This window comes from Mus pahari, chromosome 18 (assembly GCF_900095145.1).
Source record: "Mus pahari chromosome 18, PAHARI_EIJ_v1.1, whole genome shotgun sequence".
In the NCBI taxonomy this organism is placed as follows: Eukaryota; Metazoa; Chordata; class Mammalia; order Rodentia; family Muridae; genus Mus; species Mus pahari.
The window spans coordinates 1,716,564-1,731,634 of record NC_034607.1 but is presented as its reverse complement, the minus strand read 5'-3'; the positions used below and the strand labels follow the sequence as shown (position 1 = coordinate 1,731,634).

Below are 15,071 nucleotides of genomic sequence, written 5' to 3'. Positions count from 1 at the left end.
CTCCAAGAGCATTAAACAATTTTAATCACTAGGCCATCTCTCCAGCCCGTTTGTTTGTTTGTGATCTCTCTCTCTCTCTCTCTCTCTCTCTCTCTCTCTCTCTCTCTCTGTCTGTGTGTGTGTGTGTGTGTGTGTGTGTGTGTGTGTGTGTGTGTGTGTGTGTTTTGAAACCGGGTCTTACTGTGTACTCCCAATAGGTCTGGAACTCAGTATGTAGACTAGGCTGGCCTCCAACTTGTAACCATCCCTTGTGCTGGGATATAAGGTGTGTGGCACTGCTCGGCGGCTTTAGACATCTATGTAAATGCCTTTCTGTCTTGGTCTGCTGGATCTAGTACAGAAACTCATTCCAGACTATGGCCTCCTATGAACCTCATGGAATACTACTGTCATCAAGACACCTGACAACAGTAGGTTGTTTTCTCTTGGGTTCCTTTGGGGTTCTTTTATCATCATCATTTTTGGACATGCCATGACAAGTCTGAAGTCAACTTGCAGGCACTGAATTTCTGCTTCACCCACATGGATCCATGAGCTCAGGTCATCTAGTTTGACAGCAAGTGCCCTACCCACGAAGCCATCTTACCTTCCTCAGCTTGTTTTGAGACTACCCCTAACTATATCACACAGAGCGGCCTGGAACCTGTAAACTTCCTACCTCCGCCTGACTTCACCTCCCCAACACACTACCAGGCCCCTGGCAATTTTTTTTAACTTGGGTTCTGGGGATCAAACTCAGGTCTCGATGCTTACAGGACAAGTAGCTTACTAAGTAAGTTATCTTCTCAGCCCTGGCTTGAACTCTAGATTTTCTCAGCCTCAACCTCCTGAGTTCAGGGATCACAATCCTGTCCCACTATACCAAGCCGATAAAACAGGATTGTGGAAAGCATGTTTCTCCTTGCTAGGGAAGAAAAGCCAGTAGCAGTAGGGAATGTTGCCGAGTTCTGGACAGGGAACACTGAGGATCCTTACCTCTCAGCTGTCTTGCCTGACATCAGGGCCTTTTGTGAGGACATGATGATTGAGGGAGGCACAACTTCCCGGCGGCCATCACGAGTACAGTAATAATTATTGGACAGCTTGTGACTGGGACCCACAGGGAGTTTCGGAGGTGGCTGGGTCCTGAGGGAAAAAAAACAATGGCACTGAAACAAAGTGACAGTCCCTCTTACTGCCATAACTCATTTACAAGACTGAGGATCTGGAGCTACAAGGGAGGCTGCAGGCCAAAGTCATGTCTTGCTACATATTATATACCTGGGTCTGGAATCAGAAACCAAGCAGCAGACACTAATCTATAAATAAAAGTCTTTAAGCCAGGTTACAGAAATATGCTCCACCCCAGTCCTTCTAAGTCTCAAATATGGTTAGGTATAGAGGACCCTTACTGAAGTTCCCAAGACAAAGAAGAGACCTAGACATGCTCCTACCCCCAACACCAAGCTAAGCTTAGCAGCAGCCTTCCTTTTACCTACATATGCTCATGAAAATCAGGTCAGAGTGCCAGCCAAGCTGTGACCATCCCTTACCCAGCAACGTAGTCTATAACACTGAAGCACAGCCCCAGATTACCCAACTGAAGTACCTTTCTCCCCAGCCCCAAAGGTTAGGTTATAGAACTTTTATCCTTGTTATCTCAGAAACCCTTTAAATCACCCTGCTGGGATAAAGGCTTATTACTCAAAGAACACCTTGCCCTGGGAACTTACCCAAGTTCCTGCCCTTCCTGCCACTGTGTGGTCTACTGCCAAAATTCCCTGGAGAGGGAAGTAGAGGGGTTATGTGGAACAAAGCCCAGTCTGGCCTTGGGTTAATCCTGAGCTTACCAAGAAACCTAAAGCCTTGAAAGGAAACACTGAACTTCAAATAAAAAAGGAAAATTCCAGGGACAAAGGTGGATGCTCACAAACAGTTGGGTTTTATTTGTTTATTTGGCTACATTTCAAATTTGGCCACCATTTTTACCCAGCAATTTTAAGTTCTCCTTAAAAATATAAAAGCCAGCCAGACGGTGGTGGCACACACCTTTAATCCCAGCACTTGGGAAGCAGAGGAAGGCGGATTTCTGAGTTCTAGGCCAGCCTGGTCTATAGAGTGAGTTCCAGGACAGCCAGGGCTATACAGAGAAACCCTGTCTCGAAAAACCAAAAAAAAAAAAAAAAAAAAGGAAAAGCCATTTTATTTTTTAAATAAAAAATATGGCAGAGCTGAGAAATGGCTTAGCAGTTAACACTGTCTGTTCTTCCAAAGGACAAGGTTTCTATTCCCAGCACCCACGTGGCACTTCACAACTGTCTGTCACTCCAGCTCCAGGGTATCTGATAGCCTCACACAGACATTCAAGCAGGCAAAACACTAATACACATGAAGTGGAAGCAAAAGAATCAGTTTGAGGTCATTCTCAGCAACATAAGTTCCAACATAAGCTACTAGACAGTGGCTTAGCCATTAAGAATAAACGCTATACAATCATAAGGAACAGAGTTTAGATCCCAGCAGATACATAACAAGCTCAGCATTCCACAAATGCCTGTAACCTAGCCCCATGGAATCCAATGCCTTCTCCTGGCTTCTTTATGCAAACAGGAACATCTTCAGACACATATGCATACAAACAACTTATATGACTTATATAGTTTATTTAATAATGGGGGTAGGTTGTTTTGGTTTTTTGAGATAAGATCTCCGGCTGTCCTAGAATTCTATATAGACCAGGCTGCTGGCCTCATATTCAGAGTTCACGTGCCTCTACATCCCAGTCCTAGGATTTAAAGGCCTGTACCACTATGCCTAGCTTAAAATGTCCTAAGGCTGCCAGGCAGTGGTAGAGCACACTTTTAATCCCAGCACTCACGGGCGTATAGACAGGTGACAGGAGGATCTCTGAGTTCTAGGCCAGCCTGGTCTACAAATAGAATCCCACAGCAGCCAGGGCTACACAAAGAAACCCCATCTCAAAAAACCTAAAAATTTCCTAAAATTAGCTGGAGTATATGCCTTTTAATCCCAGTACTCAGGAAGCAGAGGAAGACAGATCTCTGAATGCAAGACTATCCTTGTCTACAAAGTTTCAGGATACCAAGGGCTACACAGAGAAACTCTGTCAAAAAAAAAAAAAAAAAAAAAAACTCTTAAAATTAAAAAAAAGATAAAGTGAAAAATATGACTGGATACTGACTGGGTACACCAGTAGAGTCCCAGTACTCAAAAGACTGAAGCAGGAGAGGTCCAGAGCTGAGTTCCAGGACAGCCTGAGCTACCCAGTGATACCCTGTCTTTTGAGGAAAAGACTGGAGACTGGAAAGGTAGCACGATAGGTAATACTTCTTGCAAAACACCCCAGTTCAGTTCCAAGCACCCATATGGTGGCTCACAGCCATCCATAAGTCCAGTTCCAGGAGATCCAATACCTTCTGGCCTCAGAGATATTGTATATATATAATGCCTGTACAGCCATACATGCACATAAAACATCCACACACAAAACAAGTAAAACTTAAAAAAAAAAGTGATAGCCAGCCAGATGGCTCAGCAGGTAAAGGTGCTTGCCACCAAGCCTGATGACCTAACTTTAATCTCTAGGACCCAAATAGTGGGACAAAAGAACTATTACCACAAGTTTTCCTCTGACCTATACACAAACACACAAAACATAAACAATATATTCAGTAATATTAAAAAGGAAAAAGCTATAAAATTCTAAAATTACAAACACATCTGTGAAATTTAGAATTTGCCTGAAGAACATATATGCTATGTTCACATATATGTTCATCTGTTCACAGCAAAGTAAAAAGAACATTTGAACAATGCCAAGACCCAAATGAATCACTAGAGGGCGCCTTTATCCTGAAAAAGCTGGTTCCTGCCTGTATTCCCAGTAAATTAGTTCAACTCCTTTCCCTTACAGAAGTTCAAGCCAACTTGGGGTACATATATTAGTAAGTTCCATGCCAATCAGGACTACAATGTAAGATCTTGCCTATGAACGGGCTTAGTAACATATGCCCAGTCAATTCAGCATATGGAATTGATCAGAGTAAGACCTGCCTTAAATAAATAAATGTTTTTATAAAATTTTTTTTAATGCATGCTGTATTTATCCCTCCCTGACAACATCCACAAAAGAAATGAAGACAATTATGAGGCTGTTGAGATGGATCACTGGATGGAGCACTTTTTACTCTTGGAGAGAACCAGAATCTGATTCCCACGCAGTGGCTCACAATCACCTGAAACTCTAGTCCCAGGGGATCTCATGCTATCTCCTGAACTCACAGGCATCAAGCACATATACATACTCATGCATGTAAAACACACATATGAGTATAAATAAATCCAAAAATCTTTTAAGAAAAAAAGATGAAGATAGAATTTAAGTTGAGGGCTGGTGTAGTTCACTTGATAAAGGCGTCCCCTGCACCACATAACCCTAGTATAGTGATACACTCCTGGAATCCCAGCACTTGGAAGACAGAAGCAGGATCATGAGTGTAAGGCCATACTCCAGCTACACGACAATTTTGAGACCAGATTGGGCACCGTTTCAGATATTCCCCTTGGTGTCTGCTGGGTTTTCACATAGGTGCCCATTCTGAACCCAGCAAACTGAGGTGGAGTGAGGTGCTAAAGCCACCAACCCCACAAACCAAGTCTGAGGACATGGTAAAGACTCATCAATACGTAAATGTGTTCAAAACTGACTTTAAGCAATGACTTAGACTACATGGGCCTCATTCTCCCCCTTCAGTATCTTGAGAACATAGCATTTCATGTGTGTGGTCACAATGAAGACTGCAAATCTACCCAAAATACCAACAAATCATGCAATCTGTCTCCTAACTATTCCAAGACAGCCCAATGAAGTTAAAAGTAACTTTCTGCTTTCACAGTCTGACAAGAGATCTCTGCTCAATTCTCCAAGGGAAGTTCAAGAGAACAGCAAATTTAGGGCTGTTGTTTCATGTTTGTTTCAGCAGGGGTTAACCTGGAACTCAGCATGTAGATCGGGTAGGCCTTGAACTCAGAAATCAGCCTGCCTGTTTCCTGAGTGCTGGGATTAAGGACTGTACCACTTTGGCCAGCCTTGGATTTGGGTTGGTGGAAGAATGTCAGGATGAGGGCAACAAGCACAGCCTGCTCACCGCTTGGCAATCTCCTGGTAGCGCAGCTGTAGCTTCGCCTGCAGGTCTTGCTGTGGGAGAAGAGGAGAAGTCAGACTCTAGGGAAGTCCAGGATAGGGTTAGCAAAATGAAGTAGCCAGTAAGGAGAAGTTTGCAAGTCCTGCATATTAGAAGTAAGGAAAGGGCATGGCTTACAAAGCTTTACTGCTAAGTTTTCCAGCCTTTCCAAGATCTAACCTAAAAAGCCTTCCTTTTTTTTTTTAAATCTCCTCTATATATGAGTCAATATACTAAACATGCTTACCCTAACATTATGGGAATTCTCACCCAAACAGTTGCATACTGAGATCCAGTGCTCGATATACCTCCTTTCTTGGGCCCTAAATTATCTCTTCCTCTTATCCATCTCCAACCTCCTAGTTGCTGCAGAGATCTACAGCTTCCCTGACCTCTTTGTTTTCTTCCAAAATATAAAAACTGGTCCTCAGCTATCCAAAAACAGGGGCACAAGATTCAAAGCTGATACAGGGATGAGGGAACACCAGGTCTGAATGGAACGTGGGAGACATTTAAATGAGGCAAGAGAGAAAGGGATAGGAAGGGGGGCGGGGGGAGGGAGCCAGGAAATCTAAGGCCAAGGAAATCCCAGTAACCCGGCCAAAACCATTTAGGACCTTGAGTCTGACTACTGAAGTCACAAATTCAGGGATCCTGGATCTACTGAACTAAGGAGATGTTAAGAGGGATAGGATTCGCGGGCGTACAGAACCCAAATCCTTCCCGGCCCGGATCGGAACAGCACACGCACCCCAGACGCCCAGTTCCGCAGCTTTTGGATAGCGCGAGTAGCGGACGCCATAGTCCTTCCGCTCCGAAGGACGCTGGTGACGACTCTGCCCCGAGGATTCCTGGGTACCGCGTGCGGTCTCGCGAGAGCGAAAGTGAGGCGTGGTCAGAGTCGACTATAAAAGGCATCCCCTGCTCACGTGACTCCTCTCCGGCCGATCGCCGCCATCATGGACACGAGTCGCGTGCAGCCCATCAAGCTGGCTAGGGTGAGGCGACTGTGGGTGTTTAGAAGCCTGAATAAAGAAAGAAAGAAGAAAGCTGGACGTGTCGAGTCTAACTGTCCCTTGTTTCCTGTAGGTAACCAAAGTGCTTGGCAGGACCGGTTCGCAGGGACAGTGCACGCAGGTGAGTGATGGGACCATTCCGACCCTGGGGTCGGAGCGGAGCCCTCCCGAGTACCAGGATAACTGGATTTGGTGACGTTTAATTCTAGTTGCTGGGTTTAGGGAAAATATGACTTTGTAACAAACTTGGATACCCTAGTGAGACTGCCTTTGAAAGCTTTGGTTGTTTTTGTTTGGAGGGGGGTTGGTTTTTTTTTTCGAGACAGGGTTTCTCTGTAGCCCTGGCTGGCCTCGAACTCAGAAATTCGCCTGCCTCTGCCTCCCAAGTGCTGGGATTAAAGGCTTGGGCCACCACTGCCCAGCTGAAAACTTTAGTTTTAAAGAGGTGGAGTTGGCTGGACCTGTGTGTCAGTAGTAGACTTGCTTACCATATAAAACCCAAGAAAACTGAGCACTGAACTCAAAGCTAGTAATTAAAGGCGTCTAAGGACATTAACTTGGAGTTCCGGGCAAGCTTGGGCTACAAAATGATCCAGTCCCGAAAAAACCTGGGGCACAGTTGATAGTGTGCTTGCCTCGATCCACCGCACCACACAGAACAAGAATGGTAGAGCATCTCACCTACTCCAGGAGACAGACAAGCCTAGGACGTTCCCCTGGTTTATACCCAGGTCTCCCTTCACAGCTACTTAAGAAACTAAGGTAGGGGGATCCCTAACTCAGAGCCAGCCTGAAGTAATCTAAGTCGGAGGCACACAGATAAAATTGTATGTGGGAAAGGTGTAATTCGAGAAGGATCACAGGATTTCAGGGTCAGATTAGGCTGCGGAGACTGTCTTGAGTGATTCAACGCCTTTGATCTGCCAAATGAGACCTTACTTAAAAAAAACTTTTTGTGTTCATTTACCTGGATTATCCCATACCTCAACAATATCTTCAGGAATGTGGATGTGCAGCTTGTTTTCTTAGGCTCTGGAATAAGCCCTTTGATAGTGTCAAAGATAGGAGGGAGGGGTCAGATCCCCTCAATTGGAATTGCAGGTAGTTAGCCAGCTGTGTGGGTGCTGGGAAATAAAGCCTCTATAAGAGTAACGAATGCTCATAACCATCTGACCAGCCCCCATCGAGGGCTCTGATCCATATTACCTTTCCACCCCACTAGTAAGTATCAGCATTTGATTCTTGTATTGATTGGGCTTGTAGGTGCGAGTGGAATTTATGGATGACACCAGCCGCTCTATCATCCGAAACGTCAAAGGCCCTGTTCGAGAGGGTGACGTTCTCACCCTATTGGAGTCAGAAAGAGAAGCTCGAAGGTTGCGCTGACCTTACTGCTGGTGGGTAAATGGCTACCCTTGGGAGGGACTTGTTAGGAGGTAAGAAAGGCACTCTATCTAATGCTTGGGTCTGTTTACAGGGTTCTGGATATCCACTACTTAGCCCACGGAATGCCTGCAACTGTTAAATAAAGCATTTGTATTCATTCTTGTCTAGGAATTGGTTTCTTCAGCAGCGTCTTGGCTTTATAAGAGCTCCAGTGACCATGCACTCTGCTTTGAAAGCCCTTCATAGGTGTGTGTGTGTCCCTGCTGCTTCCATCCACACAATGCAAACGTAGTAGAGACACTTTTATTGGGAAGGATGTTGGATGAAGTGAGTGGGTTGAGGGATATGGTATTACCCAGGCTTTGCCTCACCATTCCCTTCAGCATCCTAACAAGCTAGAGGGAGCATCTTCACAAGGTGCCCTGCTGTGATTCAGACAGCAGAGAGAAGTGTCTGCATGAAGTTAGCCGCTCACAGAGGTTGAGGTCCCTCATTTGTCACTGCATCCCTCTGCAGTGTGAGAACCTATGGAAGACTGTCCTGGAACAAAGAAAAGGGGTCATATAGGCAAAAGGCTAGTTTCAGACACCATTGGGGGGCAGTGTAGTAGGGTGGAAGAAATAAGAAACCATCTTCCAAGCTTCCTAGGTTGAATCCATGTTAGATATCCCTGCTTGATTGGTAAATAACTGGGATCAGTGATACAGGAGCCCTAACACTTACCCCCCCCCCACCCCCATTTGAGGCTTGCATGAAATGACTGACCTCTGGCAGTTTCTCCCATCTTTGGTCTTCTGAGGTGCTTAATATCTTTATTTCTTGGGGACCACACTTACCTGGTGTTTTGATGTCAGGTGGGCATGGAGCAGTGCAGCCACCTCATCCTGTTCAGCCTCCAGTGCAATGGCCAGGGCACTTGTGCCCTCCTAAGAAGTAATAGGATATTGGTCCCTGGACTACAGAGGCAAACACCACCACTACTCCAGGCCCTTGCTAGTGGCTCACATTGTCTAAGATGGTTAGGTCACAACCTGGCTGGGCCAACAACAACTGAACTGTATCAAGGCATCCATACTCGCTGGCACACATCAGTGCTGTAGCCCCATCGGCATCCTGTACATTGACATCAGCCCCGCATTCCAGCAAGGCAGCTACCATGTCCTGGTGGCCATGGCTGATGGCCAGCATGAGGGCTGTCTGTCCAGTCTGGGAAATGAGAAAAAGAGGTCTGAAGTATTTTAAAAGAAAGGGAAACCACCTTACCCACCCATCAGGACTGGAGTGTCTATGCACCTGGTTAGCCTTGGCATTGACATCACCCATACTGAAAAGTCTCTGGGCCACAGCCATGTCTTCCTCCTGTCTTACAGAAGTGAGTGCAGCCAACATGAGTGCAGAGTAGCCAGCTCTATTCTGGTGATTCACATCACAGACCCCTGGGAAGAAGAAAGGTTAGTCACTTCATGTAAGATCGAATACTGATTTTAGGTGGTAGTGTTGGGTCTCCAAATTATAGATGGTGGGTGGGCGTCTTTTACCCCAGGCTGACTACATACAAAGACAAGCCATGAACTTCTTGTACCGCTTCCAGCTCCCCAGCACTGAGAGTGCTGAGGAAAAACCACCAGCTGACAGGGCTACAGCCCTTGTCCCTCAGCCAATTGCATCCCCGTGCGTATACGGTGTGGGTATGTGTAAGAACTGTAAATGTAGAGATTGGAGAGACCTGAGTGTTCCCTAACTATCAGCTAGGTTGGCAGCCAGTAAGGTCCTGTAGCCTCTACTACCCATAGCCCCAGAAATATACCACTGGTTACATGTGCTCTGAAAATGGTAAGTGTTCTTTCCTGTGTCTGTCCCTCTAAAAATAAGAGGTTTGCTAATTATTTCTCCTCAGGTCCACTCATAAACAAGGACACAGACTTTAACACTGGAGAATTTGCCAGATATGTAATTCTAGCACTTAAAATATTGGCCAGCCTGAGCTATATAGTTCCAGGCCTATACAGTGAGCCTTGTCTAAAAAATAAAATAAATTTTAATAATTTTTTTTAACTTGGCCAGGTGATGGTGGCACACACCTTTAATCCCAGCATTTAGGAGGAAGAGGCAGGTAGAGTTCAAATCCAGCCTAGTCTACAGAGCACATTTCAGAGCAGCCAGGGCTGAACAACTTGTAAGACTCTTTAAAAAAAAAAAAAACAAGGAAGTATGCCATGCTGATGTGAAGGTCCCAACAAAGAGAATAATGAAGTTAGTAACAGGACAGTAGTTGGTACCCTCTATGTTGCTTCATAAGCAAAACAATTATGAGTGGCCACTCTAGGATGGTGCTAGTACACACTAGATTTGATAGTTATGAATAGCCACATGAGTGTATTTGCCTCGGTGGGGGAATAAGATGAGGCAGAGTTAAGCAGGAGGCAGGTAAACAACTCTAGCTTGATGATAGTCAACCTAACCTAAACAGTAAGCAGCACTCCACCCCCCAGGGCATAGACAGCGGAGCCCGAAAACTCAGTAAACAGTAAGGCATAGGTATATGCTTTTAATCCTAGCAGACAGGTGGATCTTTTGTGAGTTCCAGGCTAGCCAGAGCTACATAGTGTCTCAGAGGGAAAAGAAAAAAAAAATGTCAAGGCCTAGAGATAATATACCCAGGGAGGAAAGTGCTAAATTGAGGTCTCTGGTCTCAAAGCTGGGTGTTATTGTAAGGGCAATATTGGGAAGGCAAGGGAAGTATTTGGAAGGCAAAAGCAACAAGGTCACATATTTGAGGCCAGGCAGGGGCTAGATATCAAGGCATTACGTCTGGGTGCACAGAGGGGTTAGAACTACTGCAGGCTTGGGGACCACACCTGGATCCCCAGCACCTACATAAAAGTTGAGCACCATTTGCAACTCCAAGGCTGGGGAGGTGAAAACAGGTGGGACTTTCTTGCCAAACAGCTCCAGGTTCAATAGGATGATCCCTTTCAGAAAACGGAGTAGGGAGTCATAGAAGAAAACACCCAATGCTGACTTCTGGCCAAGTGAACAGCAATTCACCCACCAAGAATCACTCAAGAGAGGCTCAATGGGACCCTCTGCCACTCATCTGTGCCCCTCAGTGAGCCAACCTTCACCTGCCTTTAGCCCTCTTCTCCACAACTCTGACCTGTATCCAGGAGCAGGCTGGAAATGGCGAGATTCCCATGAGACACGCTGTAATGCAGAGCTGTGTTTCCATTGCCATCGGCCAGGTTCACTACATAAGCCAGGAGCTCAGGCCCCAGGCTTTTCACCCCTCGAAGAACCCCAGCCACAGGCTCAGCCTGAGAGCGTTTTTGGCTGGACACTCGAAACCACTCCTGGGCTACAAGGCGTGCTGCATTCTGGCAGGACCAGAACAAAGAATCAATGGTGAGAAAAAAAACGGGAGGTGCCAAAAAAAAAAAGTGTGTGTGGAAGACATCTTTGGTGCCCCTAGTAAGCAAGATGTGGTGACTCACGCCTTTAATCCCAGCACTTGGGAGGCAGAGGCAGGCAGATTTCTCAGTTCGAGGACAGCCAGGGCTACACAGAAAAACCCCGTCTCAAAAACAGAAAAAGGAAACCAGGTGGAGAGTGGGGACCTCACCCTCTTCGAGAAGGTAGTACAGTCAGTGAAGTTCGTATGCTCAGGAAAATAAGACTTTACATTATGGGGAAATAGGAGTGAGTACCCACTTGCTCTTGAAGCGTGTTTACTTGAGGCTGTGGCTGGGCAGTCCAAGAAAAGGTCACAGCTCTCCTTGGGGTTGGGTATCTCTTTGGAGAAGTTAGATCAAGTAAGGTCTTTCTAGTGAGAGGGGACCAAACTTGGTACTCCTGCTCTAGGAAACTGTCGAGAGTAGAAATCTACTTACGCCATCTCTGCTGGTGACTCCACGTGGCCGGTTCAGCTGCTGATTCAGAGCCATGCAAGCCTCCCTCAAACGGGGGTTCAGTTCACACCTGCCAAGGAGGCAAGTCTAGACTCAGAATGCGATGACCAGGAGGAAAGAGGGTATCCACATTCCAAATCTTTAGAGAAAGCTCACCTCCCTTCTCTCCCTGCCGTCAGCTCTGGATGTGTCTCAAGCTCGCAGTCCCCAGCATCTTTGTCATTGTGGGGACCAGGGGTTCCAGCGTCAGATCCCCCACTGCTATCATCTCCTGATCCAGAAGAGCTACTCCTGGGGAGTTCAGCAACACCATCTTCATCATCGCTGTTGGCATCCTCACTGGAGGAGCTCTCATACCTAAGAACAGGATGGGAGGCCCTGTGGGCTCATTCAAGTGCATTGAAGTGAGTGTGGCATTTTAAAGATGAGGAAACTGAGGACTATCAAAGCCACTTTATGAGCAGAGGGGCATAACTGGGATTAATAGCCTGCTATTAATAGGCTGCTATGAAAAGAAAGGAGAGAAAGCGCTCACTCTCCGTTGAGGACCCCAACGAACTGCAGACTCTTGGGTCCCTGACTGGATTGTGCACCTGGAATACCATCTTTCTTCTTCATGATGGATTTGAGGATGCCTGGCAGGGAATCACATGAGAGCACTGAGTTTGACTTCAGCGACTTGGCAGGCCAAGGTTCAACGAGTAGTGGAGACTCACCACTACTAGTGGGTCTGGGCTGGTTCTCCACTGGGAGCTCTGTCTGTGTGGTTTTCTCAGTGCAACCCAATGTAGTCTGGGCAGCAACGTCGCGAGACTGAGTCCTGGTCACTGCAGTCTCGTGGGCCTCCTCCAACTCCCTCAATCGGCCCCGCAAGAGTTCGCTCACCCCTCGCTGATGCTCCAAGCTGGTGCGGAGCAGTTCCAGCTCACGCTCTGCAACCTTGGGCAACCCTAGGAGCTCCTCAGTCACCCACGTGTCCACCTCAACGGTCTCAGGGACCACCTCCACTCCAGCCTCCCCTGTCTCGGGTACTGCCTGGGCATCCACCTCTCGGGTCTCAGGCACGGCTTCGGTGCCCGTCTCCCGAGTCCGGGGTTCCCCATCGGGTGTCCTAGACCCCGGGTCGAGCACCTGCAGCGCTCCTTCGCAGCGCCTGGCAGCCAACCCGTCGGGATCCTCTGCCCGGGGGCTAGCCCTGGAGCGGATTCCACGATCCGAGGTGGCCAGACGCTCGGTGAGGCGCCGAAGCTGGGTGAGCTTGTCTGGGCGCACCTCGATCTCTACTTCTTGTTCTGGCTGCACGCGCCCGGCCAGTAGCCGCGCCTTCTCGGCACGCAGCGCGCGCACCTGCTCCTGCAGCTCGGGCAGAGCGCGCGCCTGGTCCTCGAGCTCACGCAGGCGCCGCAGCGCCGCGGCCATCTGCTCCCTCACTAGCAGCAGCTGGGCAGGGCCCGGTGAAGCAAGGGCGGAATTCGGGGCGGGGCTGCTACGGCCGGACCCGCGCGGGCTGCGCGTGACTGCACGGGCGGGGCTGAGCGCGCGCTCCCGAGCCTGCGCCTGCTCCAGTCGTCGGCTGGTCTCCAAGAGCGTATGCTCGACGCGCGGATTGCGCGACAAGGAACGCGGCGACAGCGGAGGTAGCGAGAGCCCCGGGAACGCACCAGGAGAGAGTGCACCCGAGGCTCCGCCGTCGTCACTGGCCAGGGATTCGTTGGAGGTCCAAGCTCCTGGGCTCCGCGCTCCCGCGAGGCCCGTTCGAGAAGCGCGCGGGCGGCGTGTATGAGAAGGTCCTAGAGCTCGGCGAGAGGCAGGGCCACGCTCGATTTCCTCCACGTATTTGAGGAAGTCCAGGTCCAAGTAGAAGCCATAGGGCGTCTCCACAGAGTAGGGAGCGCTAGGGCTGCGGGCACTTCCAGTGGGGCCTGGGTACAGGGGAGGGCCACCCAGGTCTGTGGTATAACAGGAGGGTTGAGAGGGAAGAGGGGTTAAACCAAGAAGCTCCCAGAGAGTGAACAAACATGTTTCCTGCTCCCTTGTCCCGGATGCACCTGTACGCTGCCAGGGCTCAAGACCACACCCGAGGCTTGCAGGCGTACCTGCACACGATGGGCATGCAACCATGTTTAAGCACCCACTATGTGACAAATACTTATATTCTTGGGACACTATAATAAGGAAGACAATATCTTGACCCCTTGTTAGCTATAAATAGACACAATCATTTCAAATTATTTTCAAGGCACTAATACATGGTGAATTACAGAACAACTGCAGGAGCCAACTTTGGCTCTCACGTCAGAAAAACATTTCCTGTGGCAGGAATTGAAAAGATAGAGTGCTTCATAATAAGGCAGAAGCAGCTGTAAGAGCTGAAGGTTCCAAGAAGGAAAAAAACGGCCCATGGAAAACAGTAGAGGGTAGGATGACAGATGGATGGAACTCAGATGTCTCCAGAATGATAAAGGGGGTGGGGTGGGGGGAGAGAACTAAAGGATGGACAGAGGGCACACTGGGGGGGGGGTCTCTCCTAGGCAACCATGGGGAGTTGGGACATTAATTATGGGGGCTGTCAAGAGTGGGTTTTAAACAGAACCATTACGTTGGCTAATAATGCTTTTGGAAAAGGCCATGTGGCTACTGTGTTAATAAAAATAAAAGGGAATTGCAGAGCTATATCCATATATACAAGCACCCAATGTGGATCTGTGTAAATACATTTACCTCATTTTGTAAACTCACCAGGAAGGTTCTGATTCAGGACAAACTTGGCCATGTTTCCTGGAGTAGTCACCAGAGAGCCTGAAAAAATGTACCCCAGAAAAGTAAGGGTACAAATCCAGTCCCGCCCCTTGCTTTGACCCTGATGTTAGCTACACCACCATTGAAACTTTGAGCAAACAGTTATACCACACTGAAACTCTGAACCTCACCCACCCTCCAGGTTCCCCTCCTCCCCTTTAGGAACCTTGGGACTACTCTGTAGCAGATGGATTCCAAGTGCTCTACCGCTTTTGTTTTTGAGACAAAATATTACTACGTGGCTAACACTGGTCTACAAATCGTAATCCTGCCTGAGCCTCTCAAATTCTGGGATGACAAGTATGTGCCACCATGTTTAGCTAAAATTGGAAGTTTATGAAGTATGAGCACCCAAGTTGCAAAGCTGGGAAAAAGGAAGCAAGAAAGACATCAAGCAGAGAAAAGTAAGAAAGTGGAAGTGCTCCCTTTGGAAACAGACTAGAGCATCACAATGAAGAGCTAGGCACAATAGTGTGCTCCTTTAATACCAGCACTTAGAAGCTGGAGCTCTGAGTATGAGGCCAGTCTGGTCTACATAGTAAGCTCCAGGACATTCAGAACTACACAGTAAGACACTGCGGGGGGGAGGGGGGGTTGGGGGGGAGGAGGCGGAGCCAGAGAGATGGCTCAGAGGTTAAGCACTTCCAGAAGTTCTGAGTTCAATTCCCAGCAACCATATGGTGGTCCACAACCATCTGTAACGGGATCCGATGCCCTCTTCTGGAGTGTCTGAAGACAGCAACAGTGTACTCATATAAATAAATAATTCTTTAAAAAAAAAA

General features: G+C 47.8%; 3 protein-coding genes across 5 annotated transcripts in view; 1 reads left to right on the top strand and 2 right to left on the bottom strand.

Moving 5' to 3' along the window:
* The window catches only part of Ndufa7 (NADH:ubiquinone oxidoreductase subunit A7), a 13,774-nt gene extending 7,732 nt beyond the window's left edge, over positions 1 to 6,042 (bottom strand). Inside the window, exons 1-3 of the mRNA XM_021218126.2 lie at positions 5,935 to 6,042; positions 5,148 to 5,197; positions 976 to 1,125 (exon numbers count right to left, since the gene is read on the bottom strand). Coding sequence (XP_021073785.1) covers positions 976 to 1,125; positions 5,148 to 5,197; positions 5,935 to 5,985 — 251 coding nt within the window. The 5' untranslated portion in view covers positions 5,986 to 6,042. The remainder of the gene's footprint in view (positions 1 to 975; positions 1,126 to 5,147; positions 5,198 to 5,934) is intronic.
* A 10-nt stretch (positions 6,043 to 6,052) lies between these two features.
* On the top strand, positions 6,053 to 7,742 carry Rps28 (ribosomal protein S28). The gene is made up of 4 exons (XM_021218124.2): positions 6,053 to 6,181; positions 6,273 to 6,320; positions 7,463 to 7,596; positions 7,677 to 7,742. Exons 1-3 carry the CDS (start codon positions 6,143 to 6,145, stop codon positions 7,583 to 7,585), a joined length of 210 nt encoding a protein of 69 aa, XP_021073783.1. The 5' UTR covers positions 6,053 to 6,142; the 3' UTR covers positions 7,586 to 7,596; positions 7,677 to 7,742.
* A 132-nt stretch (positions 7,743 to 7,874) lies between these two features.
* Kank3 (KN motif and ankyrin repeat domains 3) overlaps positions 7,875 to 15,071 on the bottom strand; it is an 11,712-nt gene continuing 4,515 nt past the window's right edge. Inside the window, exons 2-11 of one of the 3 annotated variants that reach the window (XM_029531351.1) lie at positions 14,230 to 14,289; positions 12,207 to 13,439; positions 12,026 to 12,125; positions 11,647 to 11,847; positions 11,473 to 11,560; positions 10,743 to 10,959; positions 8,879 to 9,021; positions 8,591 to 8,791; positions 8,422 to 8,511; positions 7,875 to 8,125 (exon numbers count right to left, since the gene is read on the bottom strand). In XM_029531351.1, the coding sequence (XP_029387211.1) occupies positions 8,111 to 8,125; positions 8,422 to 8,511; positions 8,591 to 8,791; positions 8,879 to 9,021; positions 10,743 to 10,959; positions 11,473 to 11,560; positions 11,647 to 11,847; positions 12,026 to 12,125; positions 12,207 to 13,439; positions 14,230 to 14,263 (2,322 nt within the window). In that variant the 5' untranslated portion in view covers positions 14,264 to 14,289 and the 3' untranslated portion in view covers positions 7,875 to 8,110. Of the gene's footprint in view, positions 8,126 to 8,421; positions 8,512 to 8,590; positions 8,792 to 8,848; positions 9,022 to 10,742; positions 10,960 to 11,472; positions 11,561 to 11,646; positions 11,848 to 12,025; positions 13,440 to 14,229; positions 14,290 to 15,071 lie in introns of all 3 variants that reach the window. The other 2 variants (XM_029531350.1, XM_029531352.1) reach the window with 2 other exon arrangements.

Excerpts from the sequence above, each read along its gene's own strand:
- Rps28 (XM_021218124.2), top strand. The coding sequence starts at position 6,143 with ATGGACACGAGTCGCGTGCAGCCCATCAAGCTGGCTAGG. Across the intron at positions 6,182-6,272 it reads AGCCCATCAAGCTGGCTAGG|GTAACCAAAGTGCTTGGCAG; the intron begins GTGAGGCGACTG and ends TGTTTCCTGTAG. Across the intron at positions 6,321-7,462 it reads CGCAGGGACAGTGCACGCAG|GTGCGAGTGGAATTTATGGA; the intron begins GTGAGTGATGGG and ends TTGGGCTTGTAG.